Here is a 26,645-nt window from a genome sequence, read left to right on the forward strand (position 1 = left end):
TATCATCCCTCTGTGTTCTGATCTGGTCTTTTGTTTGCCTGTATTCTGCGAGGATTTTGCTTATGTGGAATTTAAGAACTTTTTCAACTGTTGATAGCCACACATACCATGCGGTACCAGCTTGGGATGACCACTGTGGATGGCCAGTGACCTGATATCCTGCACGTTCTGCCTATTCTGCACATTGTCACCTGAAATCCTGCATATCGCGCTAGTGGGGAAGTCTCACCGCGTGGTGGCTTTTTGCACTTTTTTTCCAGGCATAAGGATCTTATTTAAAATTTCTAAAAAATCCCCTCCTTTCTTCTCCCGGGCTTGAATTCAAACCCGCTGCCTTGCGCGCAACTGCAGGCTCCTTTCTTTCTGCTCGGGCTTCGCTTCAGCGTCGAGGACGCCTGCGTGCCTGGGCGCGGGTGGGCAGGTTTGCTCTGCCACGGGAGCCCATCCGCACGGCGTCGGGGCTGGAGCTCGCTTGGAGCGCACGGCAGCAAGAACGCGGGTCCGTCTCCGCTCCCATCTTGCCAGGGTTTCCTCGCCGCGGGGCTCGCCATGGCCGCAACGTTCACCCGACCCCATAGCCCCCGAGTTTGTCACCTTTACGGCAAGACAAGGGCCTCGTCGGTGTCTCTTGAGGCTTTTGGAGAGCTTTTCCTGCGTCCTGCCAAAACAGGGCCTCTGGTCTCCGTAATCTCTTGGGCGCTTTCTGCTTTTGAGGTCGTTCGCTTTAAATCTGTGCGATGAGTAAACAGAATCATAAACAGGTCTGAGCTTATCAAGCTTTGACATGTGAATGGACTTAAAAATAACCAAACTGGCCAGTGGTAGTATGGACTTAAAAATAAGCAAACTGGCCAGTGGTAGTTAAGACATGGTAGAAAGAATAATACAATATTTAACAATTATTATTAATCAACATTACCTAAATTTTGCGAGGAAGATATTGGGTATGGAAGAAGAGAGAGGCTGGTTTGTGACATAATAGGGTGTTCATCTTATAGATACCTTAGGTATATTGATGGAGACAATGATTGACCCATATTTCATTACAAACTTCTTGCAAACTTTTCTATATTGACAGGTGCTATCAGAATCGCCTCGCGATTTCTTTATCTCGCCTTTTCTCTCTGAAGTTTTATTTTGCTTTATTTCTCTGCAGGACGATGGCCTTCCAGAGAATGAACATCAGCTCTCAGTAGCTGGGAAGATAAAGAAGCATTTCAACACAGGCCCTAAACCGAACAGCACAGCAGCTGGAGTTTCTGTCATAGCAGTAAGCATCTGAAATACACAGCCGAAACACTTGAATTTATGTGCCCCCAAGACAGTGTGTGTTTAGGAAATGCCACCAAAAGAAACCGGAGAGGGTTAATGTTTAGATAATTCTGGTGTTTAATTACTATAAACGTAGTTAGACTGGTGTTCTGCACAATTTCACCATTGATTCTCCTTGTGAGTCACATTGTTATTTAACAGCCCTAGGAGATACAAGTGTACACACATTTCCACATTTTACCAGAAGATCAGTGGACCTCACTCCACTGGAGATTCACCAATTTGAACTATGGGATCATGACATTTTACTTGGCAGCATAATCATCACATTTATTGAGGCCACACAGAGGTTGTCGTAGAAGGACAGCAGCACTTTAAAATGGAAATTACTTCAAAAGCGTAACAGAAAATCTGTGCGGCAGCCTAAGCTTCTCTTCTCCGAAGACATCGAAGAGAGCTGTGATGCCTCACTGCTGCCTTCGTGGCTGGTACGAGACCAGCCACTTCAGATTTAGCGGAGCAGCCGCGTTTTATTGTACCGCCACACGCAAGCTGCTTCCCTTTAGGCAGGAGGAGAAGGACTTAATTGGGTAAAGACTTAACGGAGCTCCTTGCTGCCTTCTGTCACGTTGCAGTTCCAGTCTAGGCCTTCCAGGTTAGAACGTGTCGGAGCTTCTGAAACCAAGCTTGACCAAACTTTTGACCAAGCTGTACTGAGGTTTCAGTGGCATCCTCAGTGTAGCATACTTCGCATACGTATGTATTTTTTCCCCCAAAATGAACATGTGTATTTGATATACATGCACACAGAATATATTCAGTGTATTTTGGAATTATTCATATGCCATTGAAGAGTAACATGCACATCCTTCACACTTTTTGATACATCTGCCTGTGTTTGTAAGCTTTTCTTTATTACTCATGGTAATGTTAACGCTCCAAATAGTCACTAAAAATAAGTGACACGTTAAACATAACCATTCCCATATCAGATTACTCAGTGTTCATTCCCAGCTTCCATAAATTGCAGGTGGTGTGACTGCACATGTACACTTTCTTGTACTGTTTCCACTTTCATGTTTCTCAGCTCAGCCCCTCCAGTGGTGAGTTAAATCAGCATGAAGTAAACTCAGCTCAGCACATGCAATCTGGCTCACAGGTGTGAACTGTTTGTGCAGCAAAACGGATACTCTCTCAAAGTTACTGGGTATAAGTACTTAAAATTTCAAGCTGTGCCTCTCTCACATTTTTTCTTTACTCTTTCCAACCCTGAACGTCCTCAACATGGAAGCAAGTTGTTCCTCATGCTTTTCCTAGATTTTCTCAGTCATCAGCTAACATAGTCAGCATTTCTTTATTTTCATTTTTAAGCAATAATACTGCAACAGCTCTCCCACAACTAAAACATCACATACCCATTGCTCATCTGAAATGCAGGTATGTTCTGTATAGACTAGCTGAAACCGTGTTCCTTTCGAATGGACTGCCAGCACGCTTGTCCATGAGAATTACTGCTCAGATCCTCCATGCTAATGACTTCAAAGCTTAAAAGCGAGAAATGATGCCTCTGTCCTCATCCATCCCTCGCCTCCTTTATGTTTTTAATTTCCCCACCCTCCTCTTTTTTTTTCTTTGCCCCAGCTGCTCTGCTTAGGAATTGTTTACAGCAGTTTGACACTTGAGTAATGAAAAAGGCACTGTAGTGAATCTTTCCACTGCAAAACTTTATACATTAGGAAAAAAAAAAAGTATATGTTTAATTACATTTTTAATGGCTTTTATTTATTTTTTAGTGTTTGGAAATTTAACAGATTATTTTTAGTGATCGTCTCTATGGGTGAAGACCATACTTTGGCACGATTAACCCTGCAACTTGGCCCATAAAGTAGAAATGTTTAGAATAATTTTACAAAACTCAGAAGGTGGTTTGATTAGCTTGTGTCAATTATTTTCTAAAAACTTGGAAGAGGTGGGGAAGTATAGACCTTTTTGGTAATGTTCCAGAAAGCTAGGTAATTTTGATTTTAAGAATAATTTACCTTTATTTTCTTCAAAACTAATTTAATAAGTAAAATAAAGCCAAAAGCAAAACAACAAAGCCTTTAATAGTAGTTTCTGCATTTGAAAGCATACTTAGTATACATTTGACATGGATGTCATCAGGGTTTTATGTTTGGGAGTCTTCCGTTAACTGTGCAATCTCAAATATCATAGAAGTAAATCTTATTAACAAAGACTGCTCTACATTTAGAACTTTCAAAGTATGTACAGATGCTGTAACATATTGTTCAGCACTAAAGATGTGCACTAAGTGTATTTTCTAAAAAAATACTGGTTTATTGTGCCTGCCTGTATGTTTACTGTAACTTTTTGAGAGAGTGCTTGTGTATATAATATAGAGATGCCTTCTATATATTATATAACACATCTGTGTCTGCGTGTGTGTTTGTGAAAATGTGTTAATATGTGCATATATTTATATAGCTTACTTAATAGTATAAAAGATAAATATTAGCATTATTTTGAGTTTTATAACTCTGTGTACAGAGATAGCTGATCTGTGGTATTTAGTTCTTAATTTGTCCTCACACTGGTATGATGTTATATGCCTGTTTTCTTTGGTGGTAAGAAGTAACACACCTCAAAGATCTCAAGCAGTATTTATCATATGCACCAATTAAAACTATAATATGAAAACTGAGTTCCTAAAGATGTGTTTGCGGTCAGCTTGACCGGGAGGATGTTTGAAGCCACGTGTATTTTACATACGTCTACTGTGGCTACTGCTTCCTTCAGCCATGTCCAAGTACATTTTATTGACTCCTTTGGTTCAGACTTACGTCTGCTTTGCTGATGTGGTAATCCTCAGTAAAAGTCGTCTCTGACCATTCAGGGCAGAGACATCCTACAAGTTCTCGTGCGTGTGTCCAGACTTCAAGTTTGTCCACGTTTGAAAGGATTTGTCAGTTTGGACAAACTACGATAACGAATGTGTTGTGTATGCCTAGCAAAGTAGTTCCTTTGCTGACGTAGCAGAAGATATTTCCTCAAACAAAATTAACTATGCAGGCAAAGAGACTTTTCTGTTGATACATTAATACATCATTAAAAGTTCTGCCAGCATAATAACTATGTCGGCTGGGAAAAAATTCCCTTAAACGAACATAGCTTTGCCAGCAAAATTTTAATTGGAGAGCTAGCTTTTAAAGCGGCAAGAGAATTAACAAGTCCCTAAAAAACACTGCTTGCGGTTGGGAGGGTACGTAGGAGAAAGATCACTTGACTTGCCCTGTTCTTAAACTCTTGTCGTAGGCACTGGAGCAGACACTGTGCCCCTCTGCTCTGTGTCGGAATGGCCGCGGTGCTGTTAAGCATGTGCCAAAATATTTGCAGGATCTGGTTTTTCATACAGCCTTCCATCAGGAACCGTATTTTGTAGTTCCATGATGGTGTTTCTAAAAGATATGCAGTAAAAACATAAACCCAGACTTTTACTAAATAGTATTGTTAAAATTTGGGAATAGATTTTTCCCTTCACTTCTGCAGGGATGTCATCCCTTTTTTTTTCCCTCTGGCCACAAAACAGTACCCTGTGGCCGTGCCCTCTGGGCTTTAGTGACAGTGGCTAAAGTGACCAGGAGCCAAAATCATTTTTTAGGAATGCTTCTGCAATCCAGAGGTGCGCTGTGCTCCCTTGTATGAACCCAGCATTGTTTAGTTTGTGTTCTTGTCTGAAGTGTTAAAGCTTTGCCTGTATGTTGTCACTTTTGTGCTCGTATTTTTGCCATTGTTAAGACAGAGGAAAAGACTAATGATAATCTTCTGGGTGGGTCGTTGCCCTGCTTGCTGCCGATTTTAAAATAAAATTACGAATGCCACAGTGGCATTTTTACCGGCGGGATTTCTTGGGCGGTGTGGAAGAGAAGCCAAGTTTAGTCTGTGAGTTTTGCTTGGCTTAAAGATGAACCCGTGCCTCTGCTGTCACCTCCCATCTCCTGTCCGTGTTGTCCGGGGATCATCGTCCACCGCCGGCTTTCTCACGGCAGGGCTTCCACACCCACGAAATTGGTTCGGCTCGTGCTAGGAAGCAACTCTCCCCATTTTCTCTACATGACTTTTTAGCTATCGCTTGGAGGGCGATATTTTTTTATCTGCTTTTGAAGACATCCCTTTTGTGTATTTTATGTGCAGCGTACTAGGAAGCCAGTAGATGGCAATAGTAGACCAGTGTAGTTAAGCCAACAGAAAATTAACTCTAGGTACAAGGTTCTCATGGTTTTAAACAGGAAACGTCCTTTAAATAATTCTAAATAAGATGAAAGCGGCATTGTTTTAACAAAATGGAATAAATTATTAAATTCCACACTTGCAGGGGAGTCATCAAGAAAAATTTAAATTTGCAGTTAGCTCCTAGCTACCCTCGAAGTGGTTGGTAACTGGAAATGTGTTGAGCTGCTTTTCTGAATTTAAAATTAGAAACTGTCATCAGTATTGGAAATATATGCCACGCTCTTATTGAAGCACAAAATGGCCTTTTCTCTTTATAGGGCAAAATGTGAAAATCATCGCAACTAACAATTCTAAAGCGGGCAGAGTGTCTCCCTCAAGATATTTTCCCCTAAAATTTTATTTAACTCGGCTAAATGATGTCTCCACCGTCTGTTAGTGCAGCACAGAAGGCTTAGAGAAAACAACACATTTTCTTTGTTCCTATGCACATGATTCTGCTAATGATAAACTAAACTTAAAAGATCTGTATTCCTTAAGTAATATCATGAGCACGCTTCCCTGGACACAACGTTAAGTTCATTTCCATTTTGACTTTAATTGGTGCAATTTTAAACTGAATAGTTTTGTACTGTTATCTTTTTGAGCATGAGGTGTAAGCTGAAATGATAAACAATGTTATTCATGGCTCTGAGTAGTCCTACTCTCCAAGGTTAACGCATTTTTAGAAATGAATTACCATGATTGATGGGGTATCAAAACCTGATTCTTTTCATCTTTACACATTCCATGATTATGAAGCAGTCTAATTTAAGCCTTGTGTAGTCTGTCTAGCCTGCTCCTTGTGATGGTTGCACTGCAATTTTTTTTCTTTTTAAATTATTAAACCTCTCAGTTTAATTGCAAAAGATAATTTTCCATTACTGGTATGTGCAACTTAAAAGGGCACTTCTGTCTTTGGAGGTAACAAGATATTTGTCAGACTTTCAAATGAATGCATTATGCATTAAGTAACCTATTTCACAAACTCCATTTTAGCTTGAATAAATTGGCTTCTAATTTAGCAAGACCGAATCTAGAGTTAGTATCTTTTTCTCCTTTTATTTCTTTACTTTTTTTTTTTCTTTTTCGTCTCTGGTACGTAGCTCTAGGATGTTAGATAAGTGCCTTCTGAAAGTGAAAACAGTAAATATGCACTAAATAAGGAACAGCTTGCTCTGGAGTCTGAATTCTTTAGCCTAATGTCGATCCACTGAGTTGCCCCGTTTCTCTCTGCTCAGCTGGACCACGGGTTTACCATCAAGAGATCAGGGTCTTTGGACTACTACCAACAACCAGGAATGTATTGGATAAGGTATGAGATGGTGCAGCGCCAACAGTCAGTGTTTCCATGGCAACGTGCTGGCAGTCTCCATTAACCAGTTCCTTCAGTGGATAAACATGCTTTTTGATTTGTTATCCGGTCCATATGCTGCTTTATCAGTTTCGTTTTAATCTTGATTGAGATGCCACACCCCCTCATTCCCTTTCTTCACCCATCCCTCACACCCACATCGCCAGCTTTCTCTCCATCGCACATGCTCAGTATCGATTCCCCTATAGTTAAAAGGACAGTGTATATAGAAAATCTACTGGATATGCTGAAGTACGCACCCTCCCCCTCCCTATTGCTTGTTAAGGCATCTGCTTCCCCTGCGCTCCTGGTTGGAAACACACGGAGCAGCAACAGGCTCTCAGCATATATTTTCCTCTTTTTCCATGCGAGATGTGGAGCTATATACTGTCATTTTAAACCCACTAAACACAATCCTTACCTTAGATTGAACAATGCATTTATATAACACGGTCCGTAGAAACTCTCCCAAGTTCAATGAAATACAATGCATTGTATGTGCCGGTAAGCTTGTGTTTCTAACAATGCATTCTTTCTCTTTTCTTTTTAAAACCCTTCCGATACCTATTTGTTTTGATTTGATTTTTTTAAATATTGCATGAGTCTTTTGACTATATTTTTCTTCATCGTGTAACTGTGCCAGGGTTGTCGTTAGCTGGCTTAACCTGTATGATCAGATGGGGCTCTGGGCGGGAGGGGGTTGTTCTGGAGTGGGGGCAAGGAGGGATCCAGGTCTGATAGCCCACGCAAGGCCCCCGCACCTCCTCAATCAATCCAGAGCCCTGGAATTCCCATCAAGTGGTTATTTGCTGGCTTTTTTCCTTCTTATTACTCACAAGACCCGCGTTTTGATAGCTGGAGAAATCTTTATAAGTGTTTTCTAACGCTGCAGTGTTTAAAAGCTCGTCTGTGAGGCATTTGGAAAAAATCAGCAAATTAACCGCGCTAGTGAAACAGCAGAGATGGTCACCGCGAGTGTTTGCAGTGAGGTAAAACTCCCACCCTGGGTCATTTCACTGAGTGCATGGATCGGGCTACAGCACGTAAAACCTAGCAGTCCCCTGAGCGCACACTGAGGGTGAAGTCGATTCCGATATGGATGTTCTGGGGTCAGGAAAACCAAAGATAATCCTATTTTTCAGGCAAAAAGTAGATAAGTCGTTCCCATCCATCAGCTGAACGCTGGCTAGCGAGAATTGAGAAGCTCTTCCACTCCAAGGGCTGACGTGTGCAGCAGAACCTCTCATTCCAGCCCATCGCTCTCGCGTCGGTGGCTTTACGCCTCCATCGACCTGCGAGGACGTAGCAAAACCTGCTTGGTTTATTGTATCTTGTCACTCGGGATCCTGCTCCGTAGGTTCCAGCCCTGGGACGCGGCCGAGAGCCGGCAGCACGGCGTCTGTGCTTTTTGGGTTTGGAGGAGGGGAGATGGGCCCTGCGTGCCCGGCTTCAGCCGAGTGTGGGTTTGATAGTATTAGAAGAATTTTTCTTTTCTGCTTACGAAGGAGAGATGGCATTGTGTGTCAAGCAGGACTTTGTCAAATAGTTGCAAATTTAATGCCTCCTCTGTAAAATGGGGGAAAGCGCCCATGAGCTTTGTCTTCCTGGAGTTTAATTGCTATCCGTGATCAGTTTACACTCCTTCTCTGCTTTACTATTTCTATTTTATGCCAAAAAAACCCCCCAAACAACAAAACTGTCTTTCCATTTGCTACACACAATGCTTGGATCTTTTAAAACCCCAGCTTCAGGGGGAGCAGACCACCAGAAAGAGGAGCCTGTGATAAAAGCGAGCATCCCCTCTCAGACTGGCCTTGACTCAGTTTAACTGCATAGCACAGATTTTGAAACAAACCATATGCGTTTTGAGAAAGTAGGGGGGGGAGGACTAATTCTGCAACTTGGTAAATAAATAAACGCTATAAAAAAAAAAAAAAAAAAAAAAAAAGGCCATTTGACTGAAGCACTAGTAATGGCTGCCATCAGCATACAAAATGACACATCCCTGAATAATGGGCTGGAGCAGATGGGCGATAATCTCCCTTATTCATACATAAACTGCTCTGTTTTCCAGCTGGGGGCAGTAACAACAATGTTTGTAATTAGTGCTTTCTAAACAGGGCACCTAGTGTGGAAAGGCAAATTGGGAGAGCAGGGCTCCTAGGTGTAGGTGCTTAATTAGGAAATGCTGTAACAGGGGGTACCTCCGAACAAGCGCTGCCCTGTGTTCGGTCCTCTTTCATCTCCAAGAAACAAGCAACTGCTGTAGTGACCAACATCTCAGTCTAAATAAAACCATTTCGATGGAGCAAGTGTTTACTTTTTAGTAGGGCAAATGCAAAGCATATGAAAAGGTTCATCAATTCCCATCTACAAAACAGTTAATTTGTCACAGGCCCATGAAAATTAACCTGAATTCACAAGTACGAGGAAAAATGAAAACAGGTCCCAAGGAAAACGTAATGCTCCCTTTGTTAGCGTTAAACTATTAATTTCTTCTCCACTCCTTTGATCGTTTTCATCCCTGGTTTCCAGCAGTCTTCTAAAATATCTTTCTAAATGGCACTATTTCCCCCTTCAATCAGCCAGAAAACACTTTCCTCTCTCTGCCTAAAAGACTTCCCTATTCAAAGTGCCTCAAAGTCCTAATTTTCTGAGCAGTCATTCTGCATCCTGTCTTATTCCCTTTCAGTGGGATATTATGTGCAAAAGTGACGTGACTTTTTTGAGGTACTAGAATACAACAAACCTCATGTTCAGTAATAGTTATTGTAGCAGGTATGAGATATAAGGCCTGGAAAATCTTACAGTGTTCCTTGAATATGAGGAACAGAAAGAACACGGGGGCCAAATCAGTAAAATCATTTGGACCCCAGACTGATAGGTGTTTTAAAAGCAGCCCAGCTAATGCTGTCGGGACATCAGCCCTGCAGTCAGAAGTGCAGAAGAGGCCGAAGCAGGGTCAGTAGGGGACGAGACTGGAGGTCCCAGTTAAACCCCTGCAGTCTGCACTGCCCCGGGGCTGGTGAAACCTCGGTTGTTCTTGGTAGCCAGGAAAGCCAGCCTTGGTGCGGGTGGGTAATTAATGCCGGTGGTGCAATCACATCTTCATTCACCCCAGATTACCAATGTCAACTCAGGTTGAAGACAGCCAAGATCACCCGTCTCTAAGCAGAGGTACTATTATTTGGGATTTCTTTTTCTTTTCTCCAAAGGCAGCCCATTCTCTGATAGAGCTCTTTGTAAAAGGGTTAAAGCCAATGCATTCATCTTTTTATAATTTCCCTCTACTGGAACTTAGCAACAGTGACCACAACAAATCCAAACGGCACCCGCATTGTCCTTCTGATATATCATAACTGATAGATTTACTTTCTTATAAGGAACTTTTCTTGAAGATGTACTTCACTGAGGCTTTTAACAGTTCGCGTGACTCCAGTTTTCTGGCTTTATTGTAACTGAGCCAGAATATTAAGAGTGAAAGTGTCTCAAGCCTTCTCTTCAGCCCCAAGTGTTGCAGTGTTGGGTCCGTAGCCTTCTTCAGGTGCTTTACCTGTTCCTCCTAATGGCAACACATTTTGAAGGCAGTACTTTGCAAAACTTACTTACCAATGTTTTCTTCAACCCTGAATTTCCTTACTGGCTCCGGGTTATGTCTTAATCTTAACATAACTTTAATCTGCTACTGACAGAATGGCCTGAATTTTCTGCCTTCTCTGGGCTGATTCAGAATACCAAGGGAGCACCAGAGTGGTTGTATCTAACATAAAATATTAGCAGAAAAAATTAGTATATGTAGTATTAACAACAAGATTAGTATAAAATGTTAGCGTATGTTACTTTCTAGATATCCACAGACACTATATAAAAGCTAAAGGAGCAAAATAAAACCCAGGAAATGTATGGAAAAATCATTAATGATCTTATCTATGTAATGACAATAGCAAGGAGATGAGTTACATTGAATGCTTAATGAAATCGTCAATCCGGTCAATACTGAATTCATAAAATACTGGATTTTTAAAATACAGTTCTTACTGTCACAGTTTAAAAAGTATCAGACCAGCTCATTTGAAAACCTGTAGTTCCATCCTCTGTGTTTGGTTCCTAATTCCCATTACTTTGCATCTGTCGGGTTACTTACACCTGTCCCAAGTGGATACAATACACTTTCAAGTCAAAAGTTACAGCCAGACGTCTTGGCAATGGGACAAGGAACTTGGGAATCAGGCTTGCTATCTGTAAAGTGCCATTTTTAATACCATAAAATCCTTTGTAAACTGAATATTGGTTAAAATGGGCAAACATCTAAACTCATTTAAAATCTCTTCTCCTGCTCTTTGACTAAGAAAACCACAACTGATTTACAAACTATAAATAAAATTCACCCATGCAAACAACTTGGCACTAAGACTCTTCCACGTGTAATTGAAACCAGCTGAGGAATCGTGTCTCTAAAAAGGGGGGATGTCAAAGAGTAAACACAAACTTAAATATAGCAATATGGATTCAGCAGTTATATGTGTAGAATACTTGTCTTTGTATTCACTCACCAATACAGTACAAAGCATACATCAAATTGATTTGGTTTTCTTTCTTTTTTAGTTTCATTGTAGCTAAATTTCATGCCAGAAGTTACATGGTGCGCTGAAGCACTGGCCTTTTGTATTTGGAGGTCTAGGTTCAAATCCACTCGATTAATTTGTCCCCTCGATGTGGTCATTTGCACGTCTCCAAATCACCGTGTAACTTGACTTAGTTATAGCTTGTGCCTGAGGGGCTAAAAATAACATGTGTGTTTCACTCCTGGACTGAGGTGTATTGCTAAGTTTGAAGTACTCTCCAAAAAGTGTCTTGAATCATGAATCAATCACACACATATATATATATATATTTATATATATATATATGTATATAACCTGAGAAACCCATGGAAAAAAATAAAAAAAGGTCAGACTGAAGGGCTGCCTGGCTCGAGCCACAAGCATTGTTTAATGGTCGTTTTTACAGTAAGGAACCCTGCCTTTACATATCTCAGCATATCGAGGTCACTAGCCAGAAGCTTAAGGAAATAAGGTAAAAATACCTAGCTGTGAACATTTAGATATGTGCATACAGATACGTGTATATAAAAGAATGCACTGGAAGAAAAATACCAATATTTTAATATGTATGTCCATGTAATTCCACACACTAAACAAAGCATCATGAAAATTGCAAACAAATTGCAAATATGCTCCTGCAGAATGAAAGTGAGTGAAGGGAAGGGTTTCTTGGATTAATGCGTGAACAGCTGCATCCCCAGTTCAGTCTCCTGGCTGGTATGAATAATGGATGGGCTAAGAGGCAAAATGCACGATAATGTTCTTTTATTAATGAAATGAATATATATCTATATTTGGTGGCCAGCAGTAAATTAAGACAAGTGAAAAGAAAAACAGTCACTGCTTGCATTCATAAAATGCAGTTACTTCAATCCAGTAATTACTGACCTGACAGAAAATATCACCACACAGCTAAAATAAGGTGCTTCCCACTGCAAATCCAACATATATATCAAAGCAGTTGTAGTTTTTGAATGTCTGTTCATAAACACAGAGTTCAACATTTTCCAAGATAAAAAATTGATTTGTATGGCTCAGGAGTCCTGCGACATCAAGAGGCAGAAATCAGGATGAAGGCACTCCCTGTGGAAAATCTTGGAAAAATGCTAACTGCACCTTAGTATATAGGTGACAGAAACAATGATTTTAAAATGATGCTCCATTACTTCAAATTAAATGCATTTCCAAAAATGGCTTGTTAACCATTTGGTACTGGGTGTCAGGATTACTAAATGCTGATGCAAAATACATTAGTGCTTAATGAAGTGCTTCAGACCCATCAGCACCAAACTATTAGAGGCAATCCACTTATCTGCTGCTGGATAAGAAGCTCTACATTTCCTCATATGGATTGTAGGAGGACAGCCACATATCTTAAAGAAGAACACTATCCTTACACTTTAGTTGCCATTACTATCATATAGTGCTCCAAGTTCTCACTCTCTCACCTCGAGCCAGCAAGAAAAAAAAGTCAAAATGTGATAAGGAAAATCTGGGATTTGCAGCCCTGTGAAGCATAAGTGCACTGCAGATCCTCTTATTACTTATCGAAAGAGTAGCTTAAAGTAGAAATGCCCTGGAAATCCATAATGGACTGGTTCATGCACCAGCGAACCACCCAGCTGAATAGTAGATGAAATAATACATTTATTGAACTGAGGCAATGTACGTAAGAGGCCTTTGTTACAAACCCAGTAATAATAATAAAGAAAAAGCTGATTTTTGGAATATGCCCACATGTACCAGATGGTACAGTAGGTGAAAATTGCACCTCCAAAATACTTTGTACAGTTTTTGTATTTGTACAAAATACAAAATACGTGCAGCCAATACTCAAATGTATCTTACCATCTCCCCTGCATTCCAAAGCATTAATCTATCATATTTTGAAATTCTTTAGAGGTAAGAAATAACCGTGACTTCATTAGAGGAAGTAGCATTTGTGCAGAATGCAGAGCGGCAATACCGTCCGGCAGGGTATGAGACACTGGAAGTGCAAAATGTCATCACGATTTTGGGCGGAATAAGCCCGGCCTTGCAAGTTCTGTAGGGCTTGTGAGCGCTCTGTCTGTGGCCAGAGGTGACCCAAGTTTGTGGTTCTGGCATGTTAAACGCTGTACACTGGAATATGACCTGTGTATTTTTGCTTTCGCTAGATAAATACTCCCTTCTTTGGCTCTCTGTGACTTTATACGTTTTTATTCAAGAAGCTGTTTGGGTGAGAAAAGCTCTGAATGTCTCTCAGCCCAGGAGAGTAACCACAATAATGCCCCTGAGTCTACAAGCATGTCTTTGCAAAGACTGATTAGATCAAATTGAGGGGAGACTTTGGATAAAAATGTAAAGAAAAACATAGTCTCAAAATACCTCAGGAAGTTTCTGAAGGGTTAGGCAGCCAGAAATATTTGCTATTACGAACTACAGCATAAGGTGCTGGATTAAGGAAGATCATCGGGGGGGTTTTGCTTAACATTTTTTATTATTGAGGCAGGAAGTGCCTTTATGTATATTTAAACAAATACATTTAAACAAAAGCCCCCAAAGCTTCCCTAACAATGGCAGAAAACTAGTATCTTGGGGCTTATTTTTTAAAGATGTCTTTTAAAAGATGTCCTGATATTTAATTATCTAACTAGTTTTGCAATTTTAGAATTTCATCCTTTAAAAGAAGCAATATCCCAGGCTAAATTTCAAAACCAGTCTTTTATTCAAGAGTATTCTCTTCTGTGTAACTTACCTAATTCTAAATACCTTCAGTTTTTACATATACATTTACCGTTCTCATGTAGCAGGTTTTAAAAATAAAGGTTGAATTTAATACAAGTATTTTAATTTATCTGACCAGAAATGTTTAACTTTCTCAGAGGAGAGTATCTATTACCACAGGATGATGTGATGTGGTTTAAACTTGAAGTAAATGCTTATTTCCTGTAAGCATAAAAATTTTTTTAAATGGAAATCTGTATTTTATAGAATGGTAATATATGCCATTCTTTTCAATTTTCACACAGAATTACATACTGTATGCAGTATATTCATTGTGTGTAAAAGATTTAGGTATTCTTCTGTTTCACATTAAAAAATAATCAAAAACTGAATTGGTTCAAGGCTAAGAAACGTAAAAGGCATTGAAAATACTAATTAGAGCTCTTAAGCAAAAGATTAGCAGTAAACAAAGAGATTCTCAGCAGATGAGAAGTGTTGGATTTTGTAGCAATTATTATTTAAAATACAGGGATGAACTTACCGAAGTTAATTATTTTACCCCTTTAAAGTAGTGCTACATAGGTTCTAGACACAAAAATAATAGTTCAGCAATTTAGCCTAACTAAATCCATTTGCTATAGTAGCTCTGTACTCTTGTCCATCTTTCTGTCTCCATTACATCATTATTGAATGCTGATTGCATTATTTTAGAGCATGGATTGCTATAATGCTATTCTGCTCCAGCATGATGGATTTAGTTTTCATTTCGTTCTCAAAAATATGTTGGCTATAAATACATCTCTGCTCTCCTATGAGGCTCACACTATAACTGGTAAATTTTCCAGAGAAATCAGTCATGTATATCTCAAGAGAAAACAATAAATCCTTTGAAGCAGAATAACCTTTTGGCTGCATTCTTTTAAAAGGAGATTTTCGTACTAGGGAGAAATTTTACAAGCCTTAGCAGTTAAACCTGTTCAGTTCTCAAAGTTATCTTTGCCTCCAGTGCCATGATCAGCTATTCGTTTACAATTTGTATGTCATCTGACTAGCCACCTGCCTTTTCCCGTTTTGCTTTTTCCAAAAAAAAATCACGGGCCGTGTTTTAAGAAGGCAGCCCTGCTTCAGAAGGCAGTGAACTATGTGTCAAAGTGCTCTTGCTGAATCAAGGCCATCCTGCTGAACTTGTAATTTTACAGCGATTTCAGGGACTGCAGTTTAATACCCCATAATCGAGAAAACGGCGAAACCCAGTCCCATGCTTGAAATCGTTAGTCAGACTTGGGCTGCCCTTACCTGGCTTGCAGCTTCACCTTGTAAATGTGCCAGAAAAGCAGAAAAAAAGAGATGTGGCTAGAAGTTACAGCCATCTTATTAAGACTTGCATTCTCAATAGTGGCAGAAACTGATCAAAAAATGAAGCCCGCCAAGTAAACGTTCTTCTTTCCCAGTCCTAGGTAGTCTAGATAGACCTAGATAACATCAGCAGGGTATTGCGTTCGCTAGACCTTGGTTAACGGGAGGAGACAAGGGTGGCCAGGCTAAACGGGTCTTTCCGTCAGAGCTCTTCAGCGTTCTCCCTAAGAACATCCATTGAGCGGCATGAGGAGGTGCCAAAGAGCTGGGCTAGCTCCCTTCGGTGTTTGTTTTTCTCTCTTGTCTGACAACTTCATCACAATCCATCTTTGTTAGCCGATTGCACTGACTTGAACATGGGTGAGTGTGTATCAGCCTTCATTAGGTCAAATCAAAGACGAGCGTACATCTCTGCCTTGCCTGTAGAAACAGATTTATACTTTGGGAAGGGTGGGGGGAAGGTCAGTTGGTATCTGGCTTGAAATTTGAATCTATTAAAGGATGAAATTAATAGCATCCAGAAGTAGAACATATGGCATCCATATATATGGTACTGTATCTGCTGGATGATGTCACGCTACCTCTTAAGATTTGGGAAATGCACCTTTTAAAGCATTTAGCTGTGTTGTGGGCTCACCCTTTCAGACCTGACTGAGACAGAACAGGTTTAATTTGGTCTGAACATTTATTATCCCTGGTATTTGCAGGCCACATAAAAACGCATGGTTTTCATTAGCTTTGCATTTCACACACAGCCTAATTTCATTTATTCTTATTTTATGCCCCTGCCAGACCACCGCTCTTGATAAGGAGAGGCAGGTTTTCCGACGAAGACGCAACCAGGATGTGAGGGGACGTTATAAGGCACAGCAAGCTCCACCTGAACTCAACTCCGAATCGGAAGACTATTCACCAAGTTCATCCGAGACTGTTCGCTCACCTAACTCACCCTTTTAATAAAACACTTTTACTCAAAAGTCTTGGCTTTAACCCTTTGAGATCCTGAAAATCCTTCAGAGCTGTGTGAAGTGATTACAGCTGATCTGTCCGGCAGTAAACGCTGGGATGGTGGAACACAAAAGGGTGCTCACAGAATCTTTGTAAGAGTAATTTCCGAATTGATTGGAATACTTGTTCTCTGTTTAGATTGCAACTTGCTGCTAATACGATCCTCAAAGGGTTAAGGCTGTTTTGCTTTTTTATTTAAAGATAGAAGCAGTGAATGTTTTCATCAGTGAAGCTAGGAACTGCAGTATGTAATTTTAGCACATGTTAACCCTCTGAGTAAATGATCAGCTTAAATCTTGACAACCCACATTCGGGCTTTATTCTGGCTTTTTTGCTTTTATACGCACATATCTTTTATAGTACCCTAAAGTTCCTTGCCTGTTTGTGGCCAAAACAATACCAAATGCACTATTGCTTAGGGGTTACAAATATAGGCTTTAAAAATGAAAATAAAATTAAACAAACGGTATCTTCTACAGCAGCTCGTTCTAAACCTGCATCGTACTTCCAGAGGGAGTGACTCTTGTTGCAGGATATTATGCAGGCTAAATGGGAAATTCAATTTAGGGCAGCCTCACAGTTTACAGGGGATGACATGATGATGGCCACAAAAGGTTGCTTCCATATCGTTTGCTGCTAATGACAATGCAGAGTCTTGGGAAATGGCTTGAGGACAAGTTCTGTCATGTAATGGTATGTAACGATCTAGTTGAGAAGTTGCTGGTTCCTTTGCCTCACATTCAGAAATGTACAGGCATCCTCCCAGCGTGACCTGGTTATTCCGGGAGAGTCACTTTTAAAGATTAACATCGATGAGAATTACCCTTAAAATAGCTAGAGTACTTCTAAACTGGGGCAAATGCAAGTCATTTAATATATATGTAAAGCCTAGACTGAATTAGCGAAAGTTTTGTCTTAGAATGGAGAGACTAAAAATGATTCACCAGTTCTATTTGTAATATTTAATAAAATGGGCATTTACACAGAGTATACATATTTCTGGTTTGTTAAAAGCTCAACACAGCATTATAGCATTTTATTTAACCTTTATCTGAAAGTTGGCTTCCACAGAAATATTACACTTTGTAGGCTTTTGCTTCAGATGTGATAATTGGAAAGAAAAATGATTATAAAATCACACAGAATTTTCATTTGAATGAAAAAGGCAACTTCCAAAACCCTATTCTAAAATAAAAACCAACACTGTGAAATTTATACTTCCTCTTATTACTCATATGAAATGGAAGTTTCCTCCTCTAAAGTTAAAATTTTCTTACAGTGTTTTTAAAAAGTCACGTAAGTGTGTTTTGCCCTCTCTCTCTCCCCCCTTGCCCTCTTTCTCTATTTCTTTCTCCCTTTTTCTTTCATATCATACAGCTAGAAATATCAATATGCTGCCCAAAAAGATATGCAGACTTTTTTGATCTTGCTGGGAAGCATAAATAAATTTTGGAGGGACAGGGCAAGCTGCCCACAGTTCCATTCTGAGTTGTGTTTGCTGATGGAACTGTCCCTACGAGCAGTTGTGGCAGCAAATGTGTACCTGCAGCTTGTTGGAGCTAGCATAATGCTCTTTTGTATTTCTAGTTGGAAGTATTGTTTGAACTGTATTTCAAAAACATTGAAATTCTTTTGTTCCTCCATCCTTCAAAGTGCATCTTTGATTGCCTTAGTCATGAAAATTTATATATTAAAAGCTCTGAAGATTTTGAATACAGGAATTTCATCTTGTGAATCTTCACACAAGTGGTACAAGTATTTCATACAGAACGCTTTTAAATTCACCCACTGTTAATAATCTAGAAATGAGACATTTAGTCAAAACTAGGTCTCCAGACTTCCTTGGTAATAGAGAGACGAGCATTTCCAGGTTTGGTTCATCTCGCCTGTCACGGGCACGCATTTTAGGCAGGACTCATGCTTTGCTTCCCCTATTGCTCTCGCTCCTTTGACCGTAGAAGGAACTGCTGTTGGAAGCTTACCTCAGGCACCAAAATGCAGATTATGAGTTTAGTGGGACGAATCTCACGCGAAGTCGTCAGGAGACTCTGATCTCTGAACGTACGTCCACGGGCAGGAGCCCCGCGCGCGGCCTCGGTTACTCCTGTCTGGAACCCGAGTAACCCAGGTGACCCAGATAGGTGTCTTGTTGGAGAACTCCGCAGGGGCAAGAGGTGAAGGGATAAAGGAACTGCCATACCAAAGTTCTCGGAGTTTAGGTTTTGGCAGAGCCGTGTCTGTGGCAGATCCTTGACCGTGCCCATCCAACCCTAGAGGCGTTGCAGAGAGAAGACCTTCGGCAGACAGGGCACAGCCACTGCCGTTGTGATGTTAATGGTTGTAGTCTGGTAACATTTGGATAGGCCAGGGATTATTTTCCATAGGATCAACCCCTCAGCCAAGCCACTTGCCTACCTCAGTTTACAGTAGGTTGGGACCTGGCACGTTTCTCCAGCATTGCCCTTCTCACATTATATCACAGCCTTCCCTTTAGAAGAGATGCAACTCGGCCATGTAAATGCAAGAGATAGATTCGGTAATAAAAAAGTGTCCATTAATACCACATGCTCCCTGACTGTTGGGGAAAATTTGGCAGTCTTAAAGCAAAGGCCAATGTTCATTCTTCTTAATTAGAGAGGGAAGTCAGGAGAAAAAAAAAATAAATATAAAAATATGCTTACCTTATGCATGAGAAATATTATTGAGAAACCCATCTGGGATTTTCCTATCACCTTTGCTTTGCTTTGGAATACAGGGTTATCATTAAAATAAGATGTTTGGCTCCTTCATCTTACACCATCTTGTACTACTTAAAAAGTATGTAAAAATAATCCTAGATCCTGAAAACCCTACTCATCCCCAGCGTCTTATATGTTTCTGATCTTTCATTCATGTTTTATGAACATAACTATAAAAATATTTTTTTAAAGTTATTTTTAGGTCTGTGAGAGATTGGGTTTCAAATTGCTGATAGCCTCTTTTTAGGCTTCAAGGAAAGGTATCTGAATATTTAAACTGTTTTAAAAGAGTTTGCAATGATGGTTTTAAATATATCCATGTATCCATATATATTTTTAAATATAACCATATATATGTATATATGTGGATGGTTTCATGGAAATAATAATGGTTCAGGCTTGTTTGGCAGCTACTGCCCTTTTTCTTGTCTAACCTCTGAATTCCAGGGGGTAAGTGAAGACAGAATATGTGGCCCTAAAAATACTTGAAACGCCAGTGAAAAAAAAAAAGAAATCGGAGATAACAGACTACTTCTAATGTGATAATCTGGGAGAGCACATAGCGCACTGTGGTCATTTTACTGTAATATATACCACTCCTTCTGACATCTTTCCTCATTTCCCTTTTGAATCATTGCATCGTGTTGGTGCTAAATGTGACAACAATTTTTGTTTTAAATGCTTATTACGTATACGAGGCCAACCCCCTCCCGCCAAGCCCGTGTGGTGAGCTGAGACGGGTGGCCGTCGTGGTAGGCACCGTCCGTCCCCCGGGAGATGGAGAGGAGCGCTCCCAGCGGGCGATGCAGGTCATCTCATAGTTGGTCTCTGGAGATGCCTGGCAGTGTGATCTTAGCGTCAGCAGGGGAGCAGAACAGGGCCACTGCCAGCTGAATTCCTCTCCATTAAATGTAAGCGGAGGTAACGCGGACTCCGACCTAAGTGCAATATTCTAGTGAGCTTACGTGCGGTAAGCGAACTTTGATGTGAAAAGGTAGCGCTGGTAGGTGGTAGCAGAGGGTTAGTTAAAGGGCGCTGAGCTGGGCGTTGTCTCGTCTAGGTGTAGCCGTCTAAGAGTTAAGCGTCTTAATCTAGGGCAATCGTCGAAACTCCCCTTATAGTTGCTAGAGACTGGCTTCTCTAGTGAATAAGTAAAATTCTAGGATGGATGAATTGCTCACCAGATGCGGTGCCGGGCCCAAATATATTTAGAACGTGCTTTATTAAGTCGTGACATATAAATTAATATTTCTGTAAGTTACAATTTTCATAGCACTAGTGTACAAAAAAATCCCGAATACTATGGTTCTACTCAGAGGGTTAACAGAAAAGCACTAGGCATGCTGATTACATTGGTGTATCCAAACTGCTTTGCTTTTTTAGCCAGTGTTTGCTGATTTTTTCAGAAAATTCTTGAAAAATTTCAAGTTTGAAATAATTTCAGTGTTGTTGTTTAAGGAATTTCTATAACCAAATTAATCTTATTTTTAGCTTAACTTATCACAGGAATAATATGTATCATTGATGCAGTGTAAGTCTGTAGTTATCAATTTTATTAATTCCACAAGTGATTCCAGAAATCTCTCTTTTTTTAAGTACTTACTATAGAGCTTACAATGGTGGCATAGGTGACTGAGACTGTCTTTCTTATTGGTAAACAAACGATATTGTAATTTCAAGAAAGTCCTAAGAATCAGCTTTTCAGTTTGGTAGTGTACTAGTTAGGGGAAAGCTATCTCATGACATGCATTGTGTAAATCATCTTTGTAGATGAAGATTGTTCATATTAATGAACACATTCTTTTTCCTTGACATTGTAGCAGAAACTGTTTACTTGTTACTGAACAACCAATACATTAATTTGCTTCAGACTGTTAGAGGGGAAAGTGAGATTCCAGTCATTGACAATGTTATTGCTTTACAGTAGCCCTCATCTAATTTAAATGTGGTGCATACTACAATAAGCAAAGCCAAACCTGTGAATAAACTCCTGAAAAAGCCTGGTGGGTCTTTATTCAGTTGGGTGCTCGCATACAGTAGCTTGTGACAGCAGGAAGGCTTTCAAGAATTGTCGAAATGAAAGCGATATATCCACAAATAAGAGCTAAATTGCAGTCCTTTCCCTATGGGGCATATATGTTTAAAAAGAAAAAAAAAAAAAAGAAAAGAAAAGAAAAATTGGCTCAGAGGTTTGCAGTGCTACTATATTACCACAGGGCGAGTACATTAAATCATTGTTATTTGCTAGCCTGGGGTATATGTTAGAAAATGGCATCTTTTTTATTTAGTTTAGATTGTGGGCAGGGAGAGCTTTCCTAATATTATTGCAGTGCCTGCTAGTGCTGCCACGGTTAAGGCTGTGTTAGTATTTCCATTATAAACTCTTAGTCTCAAAGGTTTTTAATTTGATCGTAAAAATTTGCTTCAGGCAGAAACTTGGCATACAATTTTTCAGCTCAGAGTGATTCTTTTCCTAAAATATGAGGGAAATCAGCTTGACCTCTTCGACATTTATTTTCTAAGTGTACACAAACATTCACACACACAGACACAAAGGCGGTTTTTATGCAGCTTATTTCAGATGTGTTACATTTTCAAGCATCTCTCGCCGGTCTTAACTACAAAGGTGACAGCTCAGAACTTTTGGGCGTTTAGAAAACCAGGGAGAAAACTCAGTGATCAAGAGCAAAAATGTTCCACATGTGGGAGAGTTTTATTTCAACGTGACAAGCATTTAAAGTTTGCGCAGTAACGGGTATGTATATACGCCCTGCTGAGTGCTCGTGTAATTCCTAAACCCATTAGTTTAAGTCAGTCCACGTAGCAAATGCTAAATGTGAATATGCTGAATTTCCCTGTAAGACTGGGAGAAGAAGCAGTTTTGTCTTGTGTTTTAGAGTAGCACCATGGACAAAGCTGACGTTACACCAGCCAGAAGGGTCCACGAAGAGAAGAATCAAAGGAACATGTTTTCTCTTAAGGGGAAAAAAAAAATTGCCTGCATGAGACAGGGTTGAAAGCTCACACTGAATAAGAGAGGTATTAAAAGCAGTTTAAAAAGCCTAAGTATGGAATCGTTTGAAAACTATAAAAGTGCAAGGGAGCCATGCAGTGTAATGAATCCATCTGCGGAGCCAATCAGCTACTAATCTGGAGCAAATTTACAGCTACAAACAGGCATAATTAATATACAAATCAAACACACCCAGCAGCAGATGGAATTGAAATCCTAGTTCTTTTAGCAAACATAATGCAGACCTCTTCCTCATATATTCACTAAATGAGACCGTGTGTAGCTGTTTGAAGTAGTGTTACATACAGGCTAGTGGGGAAATTAGGTGTTTAAAAAATGACTGTAAATTAATTTTTTTTAATAGCAATTCTGCAGCGTGCTTCTACCTTAATGGCCCTTTTTGGGAAATGACAGCTTTCAAAAAGTGATGTCTGTGCATTTTATACTTGTCTGCATATATAGTTGGAAAGCCCATGCCAAATAGCTTCAGTAAGAGTTGAGTTGCTATGTTGAGGCTTCATGTAACTGCAGTTTTCTGCAGCAGGGTCCAGAGGAAGGAACAAAGCATCCACAAAATAAAGAGTTCATGGAATGGCCCACCCGTAATGGAATGGATGTCTTCCTAATCCTTCTTCGTGATTGACTTGAGCGACGAGCCACAGCGCTCGGTCATTTCCAAAAGTGTTCACCCTACCTAGGTGGGTGGGGAGAGGACACTGGAGAGAGTTGTGCCGTTTTCTTGGCATCTGCCTGCAGTGCTGCATTTTGTCAAGCCCTGAGTAAATACCAGCTTGGGAAAATAACTGTTTATGCTAAATGACAGAGCTAGAAAAAAGCTAGCGATTAGCCGTGATAAATGTAGACTGGCATTTGGAAGATGGTTTCCTACCCAACTGATCAAACAGATTTTTGAGAGGTTTTTTTGCAATAGAACCATTGGAGCCAAGAAACTCCAATTGAATTTGAGGTGGAACTTGATCTGTTGATGAGAAACTTTCTTCTTGAGGTGTTTCTGATATGTCCTCATATGTGTTTCCTATTGTAGGTAGGCATTGGACTCAGAAACCCAGAAGATACTTTGTATTTCTATGTTCCTAACAGATTTTAAAGATAGTGATGAGTTATTCATACACATCTAATTTTTAAGTGCCTAGAGAAAAAAGCAGCGATGAAAAAGAAGCCTAGCTTACTTGACTTGTCTAGAGTTACTCTCAAGAAGAGCTGACATTACTACTACGACTGTTCATGCTGCTGCTGCTACTACTACCACCACCACCACCACCACCATTGACATTCAGAGGTAATTACTTTTTTTACCTATGCATCTCCATTAGGTGCCTGGAATGCTTCAACATCTGCTAATAAGACCAGAAGGGTCTTATATGAATAACAGCACCCAGAAATTTATTTTCTTTTCAAACAGAATGCCCACAGCTATTGAAGCTGGGGTCCATAATACAGTGAGAGTTTGAGAATTGGTAAGAGAGAAATTGGTAAATTGAGAGAGTGTAAGGTATAAATGCAATGGATCATATGTCCAAGGGAATTCCTGGTGCTGTGCCTTGCAAAGGACAGTGATAGATTTTTATTTTTTTTCTCTTCAGCAAATCCAAGCGCATAGGAAAAGGCAAATAAACCTTTAAGATACAAACTTCTGACAATTCGGCGTTCATCACGAATCTTAACTGGGGTAGTCTTTGTGAAGGTACTTCAGTGTAATAGGGAGTTAAAATTTAAGGTGGCTAACATCAGATCTCGACAACTTTTGCCATTGATAGTTCAGGGGTGGGAAGAATCAAACTGACTGATGCTAAAACCAGAAGTAGTTCAGGAGAGGCATTTTCAGAGAGAACTGATGTGAAAAAAGGAAGGGGGAGGACTCTTGAGTAATTCCCAGAGGTCAGTTTATCACTGGCCATTTGTGCTGATCTTCGGTGCCTTATCTGAGGGGAAAAAAATTATTCAGACTGGTCCAAGGTTAAAGACATATCGGCTATAACTTGTTTTTTATTTTATTAAGGAATTAATAATAACCTTTTATATTCTGCCTGAAAGAAAATTGTTAAAGGATTAGTTGAGTGTGAAATTAAATTGCACTTTCCTCATGCATGCTAAAGAGCTATCTAAGGAAGTGGTGGCCTTTAAACAAGTTTCTAAATTATTTCAATTTAGAAAAATTTTCATTTCTTTTGAAAAGTAAGAAACTTGGGAATTGCTGTGTGGTTTCAGTGGCATAGATGAATCTTTAACTTTCAAGGTACTAATTAAATAATTTCTAGATGATACATATTCCTGCAAAAATAAGGAGGGAAGCCAAATGGCATTTTTCAAATCCTGCCATTTATGCTAATAAATGTAAATGAACAGAAAAGAGATCTGATATTATCCCCTTAACTTATAAGCTAAGTTTTTAAGCTGTTGCTTAATTTTATGTAAAATATTTGCTCTCAAATGGTAATAAAAGAGTAGGAAAGGACAAGCCACTTAATACTTCAGCTCTAGTCTCAACTTCTAACAAGCTCATGTTTCCCGAGCGGAGAAGCATTACAATATATTTCAATTCAGTCATCACAAGCAAGCCACTAAGGACTTGCATCCAGCTGCATTCCTGAGGAGCTGTGCACAGGCTTTAAAAATTAGTCATGCAGCCACATCCTAGTTTTCCCACATAAACCTCTGCACCAACGGGAGTCTTGATGAACATGATTATAAAAAAAAGAAGCAGCAACTATTCAAAAAATTTGCACTTCATGTATTAATTTCCCAGCTCAGAAGGTGAGTTTGGATAAATGTATGGAAATTGAATATAGTTGTGGACTGACAGCCTTTGTATCTGGTGCGCTTCAACACTATACGTACCAACTCTCATGAGAAATGTCAATACTATTTTACAGTGGAAGCCTGCTAAATCCCGCTAATGACTGGGAGTTTCATTGTAAATGGCTTGATTTGGGGAATTAGCAGGTGAATGAAGAAATACAATAAAAGACCAGAGGATAATGCATTGCATAGTGTACTTTTTCATTTGTTCTGACAATTGATTTAGTTTTAATTTCATACTTCATACATTACCAGCAAGTGTGCTGGAGTGTAAAAGCTACAAATAAGGAGTCTGAGTAATATGAGATCCCACCAGGGCTCTCTGATTATTTTTGCTGAAAGGCAGAAAAAGTGCTTTTTTATCTATGTCGATGAAAGCGTGTATTTTATCCTACTCTCATTTACAAGTTAATAGTTGCTATTTAACAGCTGGTTCATGGAACGGTTCTTGATGCAGGAGATGATAGCTGCAAAACTACAGAGTCTGTCAGAAGATGTCTGTCTCTCTGTCTAGAAGGTGAATTTTTTACGTTCCCGGAGATTATAGACTGACAACAGGGTTATGGGCATGTGGTACTTTCCCTTTTGGACTCTTCTCTTCCCAAAGAGCGTGCCCTCCATCTTACTGGCAGCACAAGTTTCTGGCGTGCTGGAGTGAAGGCTAGTGATTTGTGAATGCCATAAACCTTCATGAACCTTCACGAGCCTTCACTGTCTTCAAACAAATCAGCCGCCTTCTTCTCTGCCCTCTTTCACACACCTCCAGCCCCTCCAGGCCACTTGCTTCTTTCTCCTTCCTACACCCCCCTTCTCTCGTGCGGTGCAAATGTTGTGCGTCCGTGTGGTAAAACCGATCAGGGAAACCGCTCCAGGGGCATAAAAAAGTTTTACCCTGCGTTAATTACCTGGTTCTGTTCACTGCTCAGATACACCAGCATGCAAGCGAAAAGGGTAGGAAAAAGTGACTGCTCCAGTGGGAAGATGGGGCTACTTTCAACAGCAGTGGTGGCTTAAATTGTAAATGAAAGGAAGAGGTAAGGTCTAAAAAGTGTGTACTGTGTCTGTTGGGATCAAGTTCTTCACTGTTGTTCTTTGTATCTTCATCTTTCACAACATTTTTAATTTGAATAAACTGAAAGAGTGGGGTGATCTGAAAAAATATTACCGTAACAAAAGAAGAAAGACTTGGAGGAAGTTGAGGCATGATCATTTATGTTTGAACACTACATATGCTCAGTAAAACTGGGAGGCCGCGGAGAGGAGGCATCGTGTGTTGCCTTCAGACTGCCTATATGCTTTAGGTTTTTCCGATGCTTTCCAAAGAGCAACGATGGAAGACACACACACGGGCTCTATCTTGCCATCACTTGCCCAACGGTGGTGAATGGCATCTAGCTTTATTATTTGTTGCCACTTAACCTTCACGATGGGAAAAGGGAGTTGCTGGAAACCTTAATCCTTCCACGCTGCCTGGGTTGTAGGTTTTTGCTCTGCTCCAGAGGCGCGCT

General features: G+C 40.0%; 2 protein-coding genes across 5 annotated transcripts in view; both read left to right on the forward strand.

Moving 5' to 3' along the window:
• The window catches only part of DCLK1 (doublecortin like kinase 1), a 247,869-nt gene extending 226,584 nt beyond the window's left edge, over positions 1-21,285 (forward strand). For 2 of the 4 annotated variants that reach the window (XM_049822759.1, XM_049822763.1), the window contains 2 exons: positions 1,157-1,270; positions 16,351-21,285. In XM_049822759.1, coding sequence (XP_049678716.1) covers positions 1,157-1,270; positions 16,351-16,515 — 279 coding nt within the window. In that variant the 3' untranslated portion in view covers positions 16,516-21,285. Of the gene's footprint in view, positions 1-1,156; positions 1,271-2,643; positions 2,902-6,779; positions 6,854-16,350 lie in introns of those variants that run through there. The other 2 variants (XM_049822760.1, XM_049822761.1) reach the window with 2 other exon arrangements.
• SPART (spartin) overlaps positions 1-25,556 on the forward strand; it is a 338,589-nt gene extending 313,033 nt beyond the window's left edge. Inside the window, exon 9 of the transcript XR_007508799.1 lies at positions 25,546-25,556. The gene's annotated coding sequence lies outside the window, so the exon portion shown is untranslated. The remainder of the gene's footprint in view (positions 1-25,545) is intronic.
• Positions 25,557-26,645: the final 1,089 nt, after the last annotated feature.

This window comes from Accipiter gentilis, chromosome 19 (genome assembly GCF_929443795.1).
Source record: "Accipiter gentilis chromosome 19, bAccGen1.1, whole genome shotgun sequence".
NCBI lineage: Eukaryota > Metazoa > Chordata > Aves > Accipitriformes > Accipitridae > Astur > Astur gentilis.